The sequence below is a fragment of the Sorex araneus genome, chromosome 4, assembly GCF_027595985.1.
Source record: "Sorex araneus isolate mSorAra2 chromosome 4, mSorAra2.pri, whole genome shotgun sequence".
NCBI lineage: Eukaryota > Metazoa > Chordata > Mammalia > Eulipotyphla > Soricidae > Sorex > Sorex araneus.
Genome location: NC_073305.1, coordinates 168467020 through 168485587, shown reverse-complemented (window position 1 = coordinate 168485587; position 18568 = coordinate 168467020). Strand labels below are relative to the sequence as shown.

The following is an 18568-nucleotide window of genomic DNA, read 5'->3' as shown; positions in this document are numbered from 1 at the left end:
CTTTTGTCACTTGTTTTTTTTTTTCTGAATGCATTGCCACAGGATCAGGGACTAACCAGTTCAGTTCCTAGTTCCTAGTCCCTGAGGGACTTCGCTTGGAGGAGGGAATAGCATTGATGCAGAGAAAGAGAGGGAGTGCTGAGAGAGAGGGGTTGTGTGTGGAGGGAGGAGGAGAGAGGGAGGGAGGGAGAACTCATCCTTAGTTGTGAGTTGCACACAAGGCAGCAGCAACTGTGGAAACTGGTTCAGAGCAGAGCAGGGGGCAAGAGCCCAGAGCCAGCTACTCCTTTCCTGCTTCCAGTTCTCAGCTGCAGGTCGGTGGGGGCACTGAGGATTTTCTTTCAACCCAGGGAGCAGTGGAACAGATAGTTTGATTAATCCCACCGGGAGAGATCTTTAACTGCAAAAGCGCTCTGCAATGTTAGCTCTCTACGAGGAGAGCGAACCATTGAAGACAGGAACAAAGGGACAACTGCTCTGTCTTGTTGTTGTTGTTGTTGCTGCTGTTGTTGTGTTGTTCATTGTTGCCCTTGTTTTTTAGGGCGCTGTCGGCCAGACAGACCCGGTAATCTGGGAGCGGGCAGTGGAGCGCGCTCCCCGCAGTCAACTTGTGGGTGCGCTGGGGAAACAGATCAAGTGTCAATCAAGGGCGCGCGCTGGACTCCTCCGAACGCCGGGTGCGGGCAAACAAACTCCTGCAGGCTCCCCCGCAGAAGAGAACATGCCCCCCAAATCCTTTTCCAATCTCTCCGAGGCCCTGGGCGCAAATCTCAGCGCTCCTGACCCGGGGGCTCACGCCAAGGACCTCTCGCCTCCCGCCTACGGGACCCCCGCCGAGTTGGTGATCCGCTGCGTGATCCCGTCCCTCTACCTGCTCATCGTCACGGTGGGCTTGCTGGGCAACGTCCTGCTGGTGAAGATCTTCATCACCAACAGCGCCATGAGGAGCGTCCCCAACATCTTCATCTCGAACCTGGCCGCCGGGGACGTGCTGCTGCTGCTCACCTGCGTGCCGGTGGATGCCTCGCGCTACTTTTTCGACGAGTGGATGTTCGGGAAGGTGGGCTGCAAACTCATCCCCGTCATCCAGCTTACGTCCGTGGGGGTTTCGGTGTTCACGCTCACCGCGCTCAGCGCGGACAGGTAAGGGCGTAGGTGCGGCGGCTTGGGGGAAGGAGAGGGGTGGAGGGACCCGCAAAGGATTCCCCGGGACTGAACGATGGGAGAGGAAGGAAGGGGAGAGAGCTGGAATCCGGGTGTCAGAGTAACAGGAATCCAAAGTGACTGAAGTGGGGAGCTTGCAGAAATTGGAGAAAGCACGGATTTTTAAGCGTCCTTACCATTGCATTAGTTTAAAAGTTGTTTTAAAACAACGCACCTGAGTCTACTTCCTTTGCTACACACCATGAGAATCTTTAATTATCCATTTACCTGTAAACATCCTTAGAAGTGCTCTTATTCAGTAGTTCAACAGGCTCTTTCCTTATTCAGTAGTTCAAGAGTTCAGCAGGTAAGAATATCTGCTTTAATATTAGGGGAAAGAGTGAATTTGACTTTTGTCCAGATAAGGGGAAAGATCATTTACACTTATTAACCAACCTCCTTTGTTTGACAGTAGAAGACAAGAAGGCAGATAGTACACAGTGTAGGCTGTGTGCCTTGCATATAGCTCTGGGTTAGATCCTTGACACCCCGGTATGGTCACTGACCTCTCCTCCCCACCTTGTCCCTCCAGGAGTAGTTCCTGTGTTCAGTGTCCAGAGCCAGGAGTAGATATCCTTCAGGCAAATGACTTCACACATTCTTTTACTTTTAATGCCTCAACTAATTGGGTTTTATTCCCTTCCCCTGGCCACCCACCAAATACAAATGTAGGTTCCAAATTTTAAGACTTAAAATAAAGTCATCAAATGCGTTTTTGATTTCAAGTCTGCCTTTCACATACATTAAGGGAAGTGACCATTATACAACCTGTCGCATCAACTATTTGTATCATCTTTTTGATGAGAATCTTGAAACTCAGGGAATAGATGTCGCCAAGGTAGAACTCGGGGAAATAACTTCAAGCCAGGTTTGGTGCCACAGACCCCCCCCCTAAATTATACTGAGAGCATTTAGATGCAGGAAGGCAAATATCTGGAAAGGAATATGTGCAAAAAGGAAATTTGGCTTCATTCTTTGGAGTTATATTCTAATTACCTTGGGGTGAGATGTTGACTTAAGCTATTTAGACAATCAGTTTCATTTGGAATGTTAAGGTAATATTCTACCTAAGATAGGGTAAAATTAGTAACTTATGTATTAAGTTATTAATGAGAAATAAATCCATCTAAAGTTTCTGCTGTTGGCAATAATATCCTTAACCACTTTGGTATTTAAGAGTTAATGCTTATTCTTACTTGAATAAAGACATTTAGTGGGAAGTTGAGAGCTACTATCTTTTATGCTGAGTACTAGTACTATTGACTTTTTAGCTTGTATAATATTTTTGTCTAAAATCATATTCTTAAAATATTAAGTGCCTTTAAAAATAATCTTATTTTGTTTATATGATACCATTCTTATTTTTTAATAAGAATGTCTATTACCTTGGTTTTTACCCTTTTCAGTGCCATTATTAAAATGCCTTTTTAGTTCAGTTGCTTTTTTTTTTTGTAGCATCCTTTTAATTTGGAAAGTTAAAGACACCTACTTAATGATTAGAATAAAACTTAATGAATGGCTATCAAGTACAATAGTTGAAATTACTATCATTATCCATTCATTAAAAAATGTTACATTTGTTGCAAGATCCAGGACTTGGATTTATTTCACACCAATTTCCTCATTCTCCTATTATGGAGATACTCAGGTACATTAACTCCAACCAAGGTCAGAAAAAAATGGTATTCCCTATGAATTTACTGAGTTTGAAGGGGCATAAGAGGGAATAAAATGTGTGTCATGCACTTAGTAAGTATGGCATGGATATTCTAATAATAAAGATAAAGAAAGGTAGCTGATGCTTCTTGAGGCTACTCTTTACTGTGTGTGTTTTTGAAAGATAAAAAGGCTATTGATACCCTGGGTTATCAATGTGTATTTTAGAAATATAAATCAAGCTGGGGGTGGTAAGAGGTGTACTGGGAAAATTGATGGAGGAGAATGGGCACTGGTGGAGGGATGTAAACCAAATACAAACATGAAAGTTCATAAGTTAATAACTGTACTCCACAGTGATTTACTAATAATTTTTTTTTTCAAAAAAGAAATATAAATCAAGGAACAGGAATCACTGGTGGTGAAGTTATACAATGTACTCCAATATTTGTTTAAAATGATTTGTGAATATTTTGTTTTATTGAGTTTACGCTTCTATTTCATCTAGAACATGATAATCAAATGCTTTTAACTACTTTATCTCTTCATGCCTGGGTCAACAAGTATTTTGAGTTCTGTAGATTTGAAACAAGTACAGATAATTTCTACTTCACACTGTGCTATATTTTTTTTGGCTGAGTTTGCTCTTACAACATATAAAGTAGATTCTGTTTGCATTATTGTCATCTTAGGATAGATAAAAGCTAAAGCTGAAATTCATGAACATTTTCAAGAACTCAATTCAAAGCCTGCACTCTTCATCAAATTATATCACGTCATTGCTTTCCTAGATACGTTACTTTCTTCCTTATTTAGTGGCAGACTGGAGAGGTAAAAACAATGCACACAGATGTTGGAGAGATAGTGGAGTGGGTTTGGCCCTTGCCTTGCATGCTGCTGACTGGGTTCAATCTCAGGATCCCATATAGTCCTTGAGTACCACCAAGAGTGATCCCTGAGCATGGAGCAAGGAGTGACTCCTAAGCATCATTGGGTGTGGCCTCCTAATCAAAACAATAACAACAACAACAAAAAAAAAACACAAAAAATTTAATGCATTCTAAAGTTTAAAAAGATAAGATCAAAAGATAGAAAGAAGAATCTGAGCTATGGCTCAGTAGTAAAGCACATGCTTTGCTCATGTGAGAGACCCTGGGTTTGATCCTAGTTGTGGTCATTGGTAGCCACTGAGCTATGAGCACCTCCAAGAGAGTAATTCATTCAAATAGGAGCAAACGTATATGATTGATCACACATGTCAATTCATGACATTAAAGACAAGAATGCAAAGGGAAACATTGTGTTCAAAATTTAGTAGTTGTGGCACACAAAATTTAGTCATTGTGTCCACAGTAGATATGCCTCAGAAGCATAGAAAACCCAGAACAGGAGGCGACAGCCTGGTCTGAAATGATGGTAGTGTGATTTGTTGATTTGCACTTGACTCTCCATGGATTTCTTTTGTTACTCTTTTGCAAATATTCTTCTTTTTGTGTTGGCTTACAATAAATAGGTGATTTAAGAACACGTGCATATTCTCTGTTGTATCATACTTATAACAGTTTTACATATACATATACACACATTCTTACTCCCCCTCTTGGGATATGTGTAGTGATAGTCCTAAGTGGTGCTTCACTGCTTCTGGCTGACATTGTAGCCACCCTGACTAAGTGTACTTAGTCACTTAGTGACTAAGTACTTCTAAACTTAAATTTCAAAAGTTTTTATCATTAAAAGCTCATAATACAATTGCTAATTATTTTTAGAAATGGAATATTCTTCTTTTTTTTCTTCATAGGGAAAATTCCTATAAATCCCTAGTAGTAATCTATGATATTTGTATAGCTTATTGCTTATAAATACAGAACTAAACATCAATCCATATTGTCCTTCTATAAGTGATAGCCACAACTGAGTTACAAATTTATTTTTAAAGATCTGTAAAGGAATACAATTAAAATTAATATAATGTCCTCAGGTAATTTTTTCTGATGCTACATGGTCAATATTAAATTAAATGTAAAAATGGTATTATCGTATCTGATTAATCATGATTAAAGTATTAATGTTTCACAATTTTACTTTTGTAATATTTAAATTTTTAAAAATGTTTCATAATTTTAAACTTTTTGTTCATTAGAATTCTCAGAATTAATTCTCTATGGAGATTTTTATACAGAATCTGGATTTGGGGTATGTTTTTTTCTTGTTTGTTTTATTTACTTTTGTTTTGAGGTCACTCACACCTGGCTGTGCTCAGGGCTTATTTCTGGTCCTGTGCTCAGAGGTCTTTTCTGTTGGTGCTCAGGGAACCACATGTGGTGCTGGGAATTGCACCTGGCTGGTAGTAGGCAAAGTGATCTCTTTGCCAATACACTATCTCCCCAGCCTCAATATACAGAATCTTGATTAGTCAACATTACTTAGATAAACTTGTGCCAACAGATATTATATTTTGGTTGAATATTTGCTAAAGTATTGAAACAGAATATTGGCCCAACTTCTAGTGCTCCCTAGACTTCAAAAAGCTTTTTATCCCTCTTTGCCAGTAGAAAGAGGAAATGCCATATCATGTTTGCTTCTTTCTCAAGCCTCCTGAGTGAAGCTCAGGTACCGCTGAAATGGCTGAAATGACTGATGACAATTCTAGATTCTTGCTTCTTTGGTCAATAGCCCTGAGTAGCATCTTGAGAAGCATTTTTCTCTTAGCGGGTGGGAGAATGTGCTCAGAATGTACTTCTCAACTCTTCTGGAGAGTGACATCCTTACTCAAGGGAAGAATCTACATTATCCCTACAGACAACTCAGAGCCGATTTATCTCTGTGTTCCAAAATAAGGCAGCTTAAAAATAAAACAATATACAGCAGGAATAACCAAGGGGGGGAGCAGGAATATGAAAATAAACTTTGAAGAATACAGGATGACCCACACTTTCATAAAATGTGAGTCATATATTTGTCTGAGAGATTTTTATGGCTGCCAACACATAAAAGAAAGTTTGCTTTGCATTCTAAGCGCTCAGTTGTTATTTTCATATAACCAGAGACACAGGATGAATTGCAATCTGCACTTAATTAGTTTTGCAATTTGAATCCTTCTTGTTAAATAAAGGTTGTTATACTTGACTCCAATAAATCAAATCTCCTTCACTCATTAATCTTAAATTCTTTTAATTTATTTTCTTGGCCCTTCTCCTCAGAAGAAATCTTACACAGTGAATTAGAGAGATGCTACATAATCCTTACAACTTCAGAATATCACAATAACTATTATTGTTTTATAGATTTTGAGTACTTATTCCTCCACTTTAATCTGGAATCTTTGGAACACACTGTAACTAAGGGGATGCATCAAGATGCGTGCATGGCTTCTGGGAGATAGTCCTGTATCTGTTATGATTCAATGTTCTAGGTGGAGGAGATTATAAACGACACATAGTTACATGCCCGTATGGTAGTGCTTACCTTATTTGCACAATGACAACGATGATGTCTTCAACTGTGGATCAGAGGAACTTTTAGTAGGATCCTATGATCTTTTTTTGGTGGTGAGCAGAGAGACACAAAGATGAGAGGAGATAGTCACAGTTAGTGAGACCATCGGACCCTGAGCCCAGTGACATGCAGAGCTCAGGCAAGTCTTTTACATTCTATTTTTCATGCTTCTTATTATACTCCCCACTTCTCATTGATAACAAAGGCTTCCTCTGTTGTACTCCACAGACCTTTCTGTGGTGATGTATTTAAATTGGGGGCCATCTGCTCTGGCTGGCTGAGCCCTAAAGTCAGTGAAATTTCAACACTTTCCTCATTATCAAGTTGTCAACAGCAGGACAGTTTCTATTTGTGTTTCCAAACCCAAAATAGCCATTTACCCACATATTTCCAATTTCCGAGTGTTGACGAGAGTTGACTGATTTTGTAGAGCCTTGAAATAATTGTAATTGTATTTTAATTTTCTCACCATCTGCAAGTTCTTAAAGTTAGATATCCGTGACTCAATTATTTATTATAATTCTAAACGTTGGTGCTCTGATAAGCAGTGCAGGTGATTCTTTTTTGGCAAGGGTTGATCTAACATTTAGTATAATATATGGTTATATACTATATTTTTGAATCCATATTCAGTTAATATTTGTACCTTTGAATCAGAGTGTAGGTTTTGTATAATAATTTATGTAATCATAAATTTTCAATTCTTTGAAGAACTTTACCCACATCTGACAGTACAACCTGGGATTTAGAATGTTCACTTTTTTCCTTTCAAAAGGAAAAAATTGTTCATTGTTGCTTATGCTGCTTTATTCTTAGTTTTTTTTTCCTGATGTGTTTTTGGAGGATAAGAGTTTGGGCTCCTCAACACTAGCTATGTTGAGGGTTTACTCTTGACTCTGTGTTCAGGAATCACTCCTGGGTATGCTCAGAGGACCATAGCCAGTGTCAAGAATTGAACAAAGGGTGACTGTTTGTAAGGACTTACCTGCTGTACTATATATCTCTGGTTCCTGTTTATTTTTATGTTTCTGTACAGGCAAGTTTACTTTTAACATTTCTACCTTTGTAGAACCTTACTTGATTCATCTATTTGTCTTTAAGTTTTGATAATTTTTCTTGCACAAATTTTCATTAAGAGTATATTTTAAATACCCGATATAGATATTATTTTTTATTATTATTTTTTGCTTTTTGGGTCACATCCGGCGATGCTCAGGAGTTACTCCTGGCTCTACACTCAGGAATTACTCCTGGCGGTGCTCAGGGGACCATATGGGATGCTGGGAATGAACCCGGGTTGGCCGCGTGCAAGGCAAATGCCCTACCCGCTCCAGCCCCCTAGATATTATTTTTTATTTCAATTATTTGTGGCAGTGTGGGGGAATTATTTGAAAATTAAAATTTTTCATGTTGATCTTTTAACTTAAATCTTGAAAAAGAAGCACATTGTAAAGTAGATTCAAACAATAACATCACATTCCCATCCAAACTAGCCAGATGATGAAAGTTCAATCTAGAGATGATTATAGATGTTTAGTAGATAATATTAACATGCAGCATTTAGAGATGAAAATAATAATATAAAATTTTCTTCTCTAGTACTGTTGACACTCAGTTTCACCATAAAAAGTATCATTGAATCAAGATAATATAGTACATAATTATAACATAGTAGTTAACTGTAGAAAATTGTCTTTGTTTTATCATAATAGAAATTTATTTGTTATTTTATGAACAATTTAAATGACTATATCAGAACATTAGATATATAGGCAAGTGAAGTAGTATAAGAACAAAGAAACATTAACAGCTTTAGCAATATTAAGAAATAGTGATGTGGCAGAAATCCATTTCTAAGAAATATGTCGGTAATAATGTAAAATTCAGTTGGTTGCTTTCTTTTGGGGCCATACCCAGTGATGCTCAGGGCTTACTCCTGGCTCTGAGTTCTGGCCTTGTTCAAAAGACCATATGCAGTGCTGGAGATTGAACCCCAGTCAGACATTGCATGACAATCACTATACTATTTCTCTGGACTTTAAAATTAGTTTTAACTCAGGAATGGGACCTGAGATGAAACAGTAGACTCCTGTTTTTCCTTACAAAACTTTTTATATTTTCTTAATGAAAAATAAAACAAGCAAGAACAACAAACCCTCTATTTGGATATGTTGAACTGATACAAAAATTAAAATAAAGTTGGTCATTTAAATTACCAATCTAATTTTTCTTTCCATTTTCTAAGAATGTGCAATGAAGCAGATGTGGAGAAGATAGCACATTCCCAGTGGGTTCTGCCTGTGTAAAATCTGGGAATAATGCATTATTTATTACTTTAATTTGCTGTTACTTGACATTAATATCTATAACTCTGTTCCACATGAGAAGATCTAGATCAAAATGTGAATTTTCTTTGAGAGTCTAGGAAGGACACTATGCAAGCCAGGAAGGAGAAAGAGAAGTTCCCCTAGAAGCCTTAGAATGGAGTCAAGACTATGAGTTGTTTCTCATGTGAGAAATTCTCAGAAGACTAATTCAGTAAACTATATGTTATGTAGCATGAACTCTAAAATTTTTAGAGCATCAATACTAATTTAAGTGAAATAAAGAGATATACAGGGCCATTGCTGCCCAGTTAGAATTTGATCTTTGCTGGTCTCTATTACAGATATTCTAGATGCTTTTTCCATTTTCAAATTTTGAAGGAGATTCTTTTGATCTCATCTTAGAGAAGAAGAAAAGAACTGTAAGCAACATTCTAACATCAGAGAGTTGAATACTCAGATTTGTTTGATTAAAGTCACTTTGACAATATCTAGATAAACTATAGTATGAGAAAAAAATTAAAGACACATGAAAATCATTTTTAAGCTTGAATACAATTTTGGTTCATTTGAGCTGTCATTGCATTACTGAGTGCATGGCTGAATTTGTTGTAAAAGACTTGGGTTGTCAAACTTTTGTATCCTGGAAAGTGGATTGTGAACTTTGATTGAGTTAAGTTGGAGGAGAGAGAGGATCTAATGATGGCTTAACATTTAATATATTTGAACTATAAAGACAGAATGCTACTTCATTTTCAATTGGGTTAGGTTTTGTGATTGAATTATGGAGAACAATCAAAACCTATTATTAGTCTCTAGATTTTACTAATTTCTTTAGAAAAATGGTGGGAAATCCTAGGCTCAGGAGCTATAGGAGATGACTAAGGTCAAATGCAATAATGTTGTACTAGTTACTGTAGTAAAAAGTAAGTACTTGAATTAAAATATTCCATAAGTGAAGATACTTGGGAAGGGTGACTGTATGTATTTGGGGAAAAACTTGTTAAAAAGGTAAACACATTATTGCAATTTGGAAAATGACAATTTCTAGCATTTTCCTCTCCAGGGAATAATGGAGAGTTGGCAACTTTCTCTTAGCAAGTAAGATTTTGTCCTCTTTCTTTTCTTTACGTTTTCTTCTTTATTCCTCTTCCTTCCTTCCTTCCTTCCTTCCTTCCTTCCTTCCTTCCTTCCTTCCTTCCTTCCTTCCTTCCTTCCCTCCCTCCCTCCCTCCCTCCCTCCCTCCCTCCCTCCCTCCTTTCTTTCTTTCTTTCTTTCTTTCTTTCTTTCTTTCTTTCTTTCTTTCTTTCTTTCTTTCTTTCTTTCTTTCTTTCTTTCTTTCTTTCTTTCTTTCTTTCTTTCTTTCTTTCTTTCTTTCTTTCTTTCTTTCTTTCTTTCCTTCTTCTCTCCCTCACTACTTTTTAAAGAGAGTAATTAGAAACTTTTTTTTTCCAGATACAGAGCCATTGTAAACCCCATGGATATCCAGACATCAGGGGCAGTGCTGTGGACCTGTGTGAAGGCCGTGGGCATCTGGGTAGTCTCTGTGCTGTTGGCAGTTCCTGAAGCTGTGTTTTCAGAAGTGGCTCGTGTTGGCAGTTTGGAAAACGGCAGCTTCATAGCATGCATACCCTACCCTCAGAAGGATGAATTACACCCAAAGATCCATTCAGTGCTCATCTTCTTGGTCTATTTCATCATACCACTTACTATTATTAGCATTTATTATTATCATATTGCAAAGACCTTAATTAAAAGTGCACATAATCTTCCTGGAGAATATAATGAGCATACCAAGAAACAGGTAAGCTTGTAGGTGTATATGTCTGGGGCAACAAGGTCAGATGCAGTAACTGCAATTTTGCATTTTAATTTTTGGGAATCTCAATGCCAGACATGATTGCAAGAGTTTCAAGTGTACATCTGTGTCCTTTGAGCGGGAAACTTCTTCCAAATGATTCTTTAGCTATAGTTACGTCACAAATGTTTTTTCTCCTATGTGAAAGCAACCAAAATTGAGTCATAGATTATTAAAACCTTTTATCATGCAGTATGAACTGGGACACTGGGCACTTTTGCAACAGGAAAATTTAGAATATGTCTCTTCATATAAGGTTATATCTATTAATAACTCAGTATCAGAGATGCACAACTACTTTAAATGTTTTAAAAAAACTGAAATCAGATAATTGTTAGATAAATTAGTACTTTATTACTGACATATCTGGCATCACTGAAGTATGATATACAGGTTAGAAGCTCACTATGATTTCTTCTTTAGTACAGTTCAGAGTCCTATTATTCTCTCTATGTCCCAGTTTGGGTTACTGAGTTCTCTTTGTAACTATACCTATGTTCTTCTTAGCTTTCCCACTTTTACTTTTAAAAGGGTAGCTTTGGCTCGGCCTTATTTTTGTAAATACCTCTGATACCTCTGCTGGGGAGGATCTATAAACTCTAGTGAAGGCTCGGCATCTACTCAAAAGTAACCTTGATACTGCAAGTCTGAACAGGGAAATCTCCAAGTATAGATTTTCAGGAAATCCTGGCATCCATGTTCTATCTGCTTGGGAAGATATTAATTGATAGCAAAACTTCATGTGTGATCAGCTAATATTACTGAATTGCCTAATTTATGCCACTGGGATGTAGATGCAGTACCACATTTAGCTTCTTCTAAACTAAACCTAGTCTAGCTTACCATTGGATTCTTTCTCCTATCTCCATTTCTATTCCTCAAAGTCATATAGGTTTTCATCATCATCATCATCATCATCATCATCATCATCATCATCATCATCATCATCATCATCATCCAGTTGATCATAAAATTTATCAAGTAGTCTCAGTAACATTTCCATTCGTCCTAGCCCTGAGATTTTAGAAGCTTCTCTTTACACATTCTTTCCAATGGTGCCGCAATGAGGCTCTTTTAGCATCAGGGGAATGAGACCCATTATTATTATTGGTTTTGGCATATGCTCTTCCATGCGGGCAAAAGACTCTCAGTAGCTTGCCAAGTTCTCCCAGAGGGAGAACGAGGTTATAAGATGTTGAGAGGCCACTTTGTAGCCTCACGCTTCTGGGAGCTTAGTTTTATAGTCTCTGGATGTTGGCCATTGGTGGGATTACACAGTGCCTGGGACACTCCCTGGGTGTGACAGCCTAGCTACTGGAAAATGGGTGATCTGGGTGGAAGAGGCCCAGTCCCTATTCAAGCAGCCTTGGAGATCTCAGTCCCAAGTCCCACACAGCTGGGTTCCTCTGCTGGTTCCTTCATGCCTGAGGCTCGCCTGAACTTGTGGAGAGGGGCCTTAAGCATAGCTGTGGCTGGGCTCTGGAGGTCTTTGGCTGCGGGGACTCTGCTCAGGGTGGGGAGGGAAACTGAAACTCACCCCCTCCAAGATACGTTTTATTCCTCTATATTTCCTGTTTTCACTACATTACTCTATTTTACTAATACTTTTGACTAAAAAATTATCAGGTACTGTCAATATCTCTTGATCATGTTTTCACAATTTTATATTTAGACAAATTAGATAAACATGAACTCAATCTTGAACTCTAGATATTAGAAAATGACTATATATGAAAAGATTAATGGCCAGTTTTGAACTTTGTTTTCTATATTATTTAGATTTTCCTATATTTTAAAATTTTATGTGTACAAAATATATAAAAGGAAAGAAATTATATTTTATTTTAAAGGTGACAGTATAATAATCTTTAAAGGATTGATATTTTATATCAGATTTATATGACATTATATTGTAGCTATGAATTCTGTGAGTCAAGAATTGAGATTCTTCCTTTTATAGAATAATGCTAATTGAGCATCATTCTCTATTTCAATAGCTCCATTTCTTATAATACCACATATTTAAATAAAATATTTATAATAATATTTTATTTATAATATTTATAATACCACAATTTAAATAAAATCTAAATATGATTCTATTCCATGGTTCATCAATTCAGAGGATTTGGATACAAGCAGATGTGATTTGTATTATAATGAACATAAGACTTTTAACAAAAGAAAAATAGTCAACGGAAGTTTTCAAGATTATATCTTTAACATAATGACAAAGCCTCTTAAAAATAATTCATCATCTAGTCATAAATAAACTGCCAAACAAATTAAATTAAATTAGTTTAGTGACTAAAACAGTCTTCACCAAATTGCTTAAGTCATTACTTTCATAAAACAACTAGTCTTTTTTGATTTTGGATGCATTTGCTGTAACACTATTAGAAGTTTTGTATGTATCTGTTTTCTTTTTCATTCTAATCAAAGCAGCTCTGCCCTTCTATTTACAGATGGAAACACGGAAACGTTTGGCTAAAATCGTGCTGGTCTTTGTGGGCTGCTTTGTCTTCTGTTGGTTTCCAAATCACATCCTCTACCTGTACAGGTCTTTCAACTACAGTGAGATTGATCCCTCCCTAGGCCATATGATTGTCACCTTAGTTGCCAGGGTTCTGAGCTTTTGCAATTCTTGTGTCAATCCATTTGCTCTTTATGTACTCAGCGAAAGCTTCAGGAGGCATTTCAACAGCCAACTCTGCTGTGGAAAGAAGTCATTTCAAGAAAGATCAACTAGCTACTTACTCAGCACCTCTGCAGTTCGCATGACCTCTCTGAAAAGCAATACTAAAAATATGGTGACCAATTCTGTCTTACTAAATGGGCACAGCATGAAGCAGGAAATGGCGCTGTGATTTTGACCATTCGTCTAAATATCTGGAAAGAACTTTCTATTTTATATCTGTTGAGCAGAGCAGAATTAAACTGTTTTCTCATTCTGATTACCATTATTCAACTAACTAATTTGTGAAAGGATTCTAAGATTGATTCAGAAAGGACGAATCAAACAGATCTGAAAAATATTTTTCTGACTAGGATTTTAAATTACATTAAAATATGTTTATCGTTCACACTAAAATGTTACAAAATAAATTCTTCATGTATATAAATCCACATTGCTTTAAGGTTTAAACTGTTGCTAGAGATCACTCTGGTATATTTATCTTAAATTTATTTTATCTTGATGCATGAAATAAATTCCTTTGTTGAGATGACTTAACAGTGTATGAGTCCAACCTCTAATATTTGATACAGTCTTTTTTTCTTAGTGAATTTTATTTATAACTAGTGAATGCATGTATCACCAGGTTTGAATAAAGTATTAGAATATTCAAAAGTTGGAGCTTATTGATAAGTGAATAATAATTATTGTGATTCTTTATGTGATTTATCATAATGTACAGCAATAGCTTATACATGGAGCTTCTACTTGTATAATTAACAGTAATATGGTATTTGTGGTATAAGTGGCCAAGTAGGTGTTATGTGATTATGATTATATTCTGCATGTAATATGTGTGTCATATGCCCCAAATTGTAATCCTGTGATTAAAAATTGGCATGGCAATTTTTGTATGCATTACTAAATCCTTGAATATTTGTATGACTCTATAGATAGAAGGCTTGTGTATGTTTAGTGAATTCAAGCATTTGTTTTCTTGCAACAGTTACCTGGCAAGTACAAATGATTTGCATCATTCTCATGATTTTCTATGAATCCGAGTCTTAATATTTTGCCCCAAAAGGAAGAGGTTATCTTAATTAAATTCCAAAAGTTGCCTTCTAAGTGTGTATTAACAAGTAAGACATTGAACTAAATATGTTTCATGTGTTTTTCTTTTTCAAATATGGTGACTACAAAACTGTGCATTAAATTCTTAAACAGACTAGACACACACTGTTTGAGAAATGAAAATCTCTCTCTCTCTTTCTCTCTCTCTATATATAGTGATGGCAAAAATAAACACAAATAACTTGTCTCCAATAATTGATATAAGTAATGATAATAAGCTCTAATTAAGCATATTTAATGTTTTAGACATAATCTTAGAGCTTTAGATGTATAATTTAATCATCAGTATGTTCCTTAAAGTGGAAAAAAAAGAGAGGTATCCACTTTGTGTCAAGATCACTGTCATCTCGTTGATCATCAGTTTGCTGGAGCGGGCCCAGTAACCTCTCCATTCATCCTAACCCTGAGATTTTAGCAGCCTCTCTTTACTCATCCTTCTCAATGGTGCCACATTAGAGGCTCTTCAGGGTCAGGGGAATGAGACCCATCATGTTACTGTATTTGGCATATGAAGACGCCACGGGGAGCTTGCCAAGCTCTTCCCTGTGTAGGCAGTAAACTCTCAGTAGCTTGCCAGGTTCTCCAAGAGGGAGAACGGGGCTATCAGGTGTCCCAAGATATGTGTCAAGATACGATGTTAATAATTTGAAGAATAACAAAAATAATCAATTTTGCAATTTTTTTTTCAAATTCCATGAATACAATGATCAGGAGTTTAAACTTTGACTTTCTTCACATCACAGAAAATTTGAATCTTTCGTAGATTAGGAAACTGACGTTTAGAGATAGTAAGAGCTTAAAGAAGATTCACAGCCATGTGGAAGGTGGACTTTAAATTTATTTACCATATACCAGAGTGTTGAACCCACTATTTCACCACTTAGTTCTGACTTGATGTCAAAAAAGGTTGTTAGCTTTTGAAAAAGTGTAGAGCCTTCTTTTCCTCATTAGGAAGATGAAAAAGATTGCACACAAATTTTATACTGATTTTGGGTATTTTGCAAAAGCTCATGTATGAAAATCTAGAGAACAGTGGTATCAGGTAAGAATCTCTGATCTTCCAGTATGACAATAGTTGGAAATGATCACTCTGGACAAGAACTGAGTGTTCAAAGTAGGTAAAGGGATAAACATAATAACCTTTCAGCATCTGTATTATAAACTGTAATGACCAAAATGAGAGAGAGAAAGAGAGAGAGGGGGCCAGGTAGGCTGTGGGGTGGTGATGGGGTTAGGGGGCGATGGGAGAGAAACTGGGGACATTAGTGCTGGGAAATTACACTGGTGGAGGGATGGGTGATGCAACATTGTATGACTAAAACCCAATCACGAACAGCTTGGTAATACTTGATCTCACAGTGATTTAATAAAAAAAGTAAAGAGAAGGGGGCTGGAGTGATAGCACAGCGGGTAGGGCGTTTGCCTTGCACGCGGCCGACCCGGGTTCAAATCGCAGCATCCCATATGGTCCCCTGAGCACTGCCAGGAGTAATTCCTGAGTGCAGAGCCAGGAGTAACCCCTGTGCATCACTAGGTGTGACCCAAAAACCAAAAAAAAAAAAAGAGAGAAAAACAATCCCTATTCAGTACAGAATCTTCCCCTTGCTGGTGTCAAGGTAATAGTAGAAATATTTATATAAAAGGTTATGAGATATATGTGTATTCATCTTATAAAATATTGACATATATCAATAATAATGTTTTGATTTTTATTTGATTTGACTGTTAGAATGTGTTTTAAATATTCATATTATTATACAGAACTGTGAATTATTTCATAAATTTTGGATAAGTAAAGTTTTTTCATTTACTAAGATTTCATTGTCGCTTCATTGAATACTAAGGAAATATTTTCATTAAATTATTGTGAAATTAAATACTTATTCACAAGTCTTCTAGAAAATAGAAGAAATATCTTCTAGAAAATGGAAGAAAAAAGAAATAGAAGAAATATCTATATTTCAACTTAAAATGCATACATATTTTTCAGACTTTCAAAAGAAAGGATTGGAGTAAGAAATGAATTCTATCAATTTTGGTGTTGAAACCCACTTTTGTAAAGTTATAAAAGTGTAAGAGTGTGAATATTTAAAGAAAATCTGGTTATATCTCTATCTTTAATAACTATTGAAGAAGTCATTATTACTTACACACTGTGATTAGAGTATTTTAAGCCACTTTGCTTTCTAATTTTTTTGCCAAGTTATTACAAAAACTGTGTTTTTATATGTTGTATCATACAAAATTTTAAGAAGGAAAATTGTTAATATACAGAGGCAATTCTTAATCTGTGGTGAATGACATATTTATAGTGTATAGCAAAATGTAACCAAGATTCTATATCTGGGAACTAACTTTCTTCTTGGGCATAAGCAGAAAATTATTACCAGTTATTCTTCATATTAGAATAACTGTCATTGTCGCTATCATCCCATTGCTCACCGATTTGCTAGAGCAGGCACCAGTAACGTCTCCATTGTGAGCCTTTTTGTTACTCTTTTTGGCATATTGAATACACCACGGCTCACTTCTCAGGCTCTGCCAAGCAGGCGAGATACTCTAGGTAGTTGCTGGCTCTCTGGGAGGGGCGGAGGAATCAAACCCTGGTCGGCTGCGTGCAAGGTGAACACCCTACCCACTGCACTATCGCTCCAGCCCATTAGAATAAACAAATGAGTAAAATACCTAGGGACTTTAAAGAATTCTACACAATATTTAATGGTACTGAATTTAGTGTGCACCCTTTCGTTGAAATTGAAAATCTATGATCATTAGAGATATTGAGGGTTTATAATTTGAAAGGTATTTGAATGTTTAAATTGTTATTTTTATATGTTGCCAAATTTAATTATGCAGCATGAGTTTATGCTTAAAACTTCAGTACCCACTAAATGTTTAAAATCTATTTGCTTCAAGTATATGGCATCATATCATATTTTATTTTGTTTTGTGTTCCTTTTTTTTTTTTGCTTCTTTGGATCACACCTGATGATGCACAGGGGTTATTCCTGGCTCTGCACTCAGGAATTACTCCTGGAGGTGCTCAGGGGACCATATGGGATGCTGGGAATCGAACCCGGGTCTGCCTCATACAAAGCAAATGCCCTACCTGCTGTGCTATTGCTCCAGCCCCTTGTTTTACTTTTTATGCCAGATTCTTAAGTTCAACTTTATTACCACTAAGAAGTACGAATATTTTTTACCACTCGCATGTGTTTTTTTCATGTGCATATATAAAAGAAATTGAAGTATGTAAACATGGTTCTATAAGAACAGAAATGTGAGAGAAAAATTCACAAATCAATTTAATATGACATTATTTTCTCCATTAGACTTATTCAATCAAAATGCATGGGTGTCAGAAAAGTTTTTCCATAGTCAAGAATGAATAGTGATCGATCACTGAACTACATAGCATTCTGTAGATATTTAATAAAATGCAATGGGAAGTTGAATTTAGTTTGTACCTTTATTTTTAAAACATGCGTCTGCGGGCTGAAAACATAGTAGAGTGGTTAGCACTCTTGCCTTGTGCCGTGTGTGGATTCAGGTTCTATCCGTGGCATCATATATGGTCCCTGAATCCCATCAGGAGAATTCCTTGAGTGCAGAGCCAGGAGCCATCCCTGAGCGCATGAGGCATGGCTCTTCCCACAAAAAAAAGAAAAACAAAATCAAAATAAAAATGTACATTTATCCAAGCAGTGAACTACCAAGAGCAGTGGTATTTTGCTTGCATGTTTAGTCAAACGAATGTCTTGGAACTAATGAGGTCCATATAAAGGTGCATGTTGGATTCAGGTGTGCTTGATCTGCCAGCCTTAATTTTGTATTTCAGACTCAGCGCTAATAAACTGTCTAGAATATTTAAAAACTGGGGCTTGTTTCTCTTCCCTGTGCAGTTTGCCCAGGAACATATTAATGAAATGCATGACTGTTCAAATAAAATGAGGTGGAACAACTCACTGCACAGGAGAAGAGGATATATTTACTTCAGGATAATTTATTACTAGTTAATGAAATCAAGAAATACAAAATAAAGAAGTAAGTTTGAATAATTGACCCTACATCCTTCATAGACTCAAAACCAATCTTGAAAGAAGGTCTAAAGGGGCTACTGTAAGACAAGGAGGAGCCCCATAAGAACAACAAATCCCACAGAAAGATGAAACAAAACCACATCACAATAATCTCTCTCAATGTCAATGGCCTAAATGCACCTAT

General features: G+C 36.6%; 1 protein-coding gene across 1 annotated transcript; it reads left to right on the top strand.

The window, feature by feature from the left end:
- The first annotated feature begins 271 nt into the window (after positions 1-271).
- On the top strand, positions 272-14443 carry NMBR (neuromedin B receptor). The gene is made up of 3 exons (XM_004608998.2): positions 272-1143; positions 10137-10485; positions 13005-14443. The coding sequence occupies exons 1-3, from the start codon at positions 722-724 to the stop codon at positions 13404-13406; spliced, it is 1173 nt and encodes a 390-aa protein (XP_004609055.2). The 5' UTR covers positions 272-721; the 3' UTR covers positions 13407-14443.
- The last annotated feature ends 4125 nt before the right edge of the window (positions 14444-18568 follow it).

What these genes read in the sequence shown, in the direction of transcription:
- NMBR (XM_004608998.2), top strand. Translation starts at nt 722, where the DNA reads ATGCCCCCCAAATCCTTTTCCAATCTCTCCGAGGCCCTGGGCGCAAAT. An exon ending in ACCGCGCTCAGCGCGGACAG is followed by an intron (nt 1,144 to 10,136) that starts GTAAGGGCGTAG and finishes TTTTTTTTCCAG; the next exon opens with ATACAGAGCCATTGTAAACC. An exon ending in ATGAGCATACCAAGAAACAG is followed by an intron (nt 10,486 to 13,004) that starts GTAAGCTTGTAG and finishes TTCTATTTACAG; the next exon opens with ATGGAAACACGGAAACGTTT.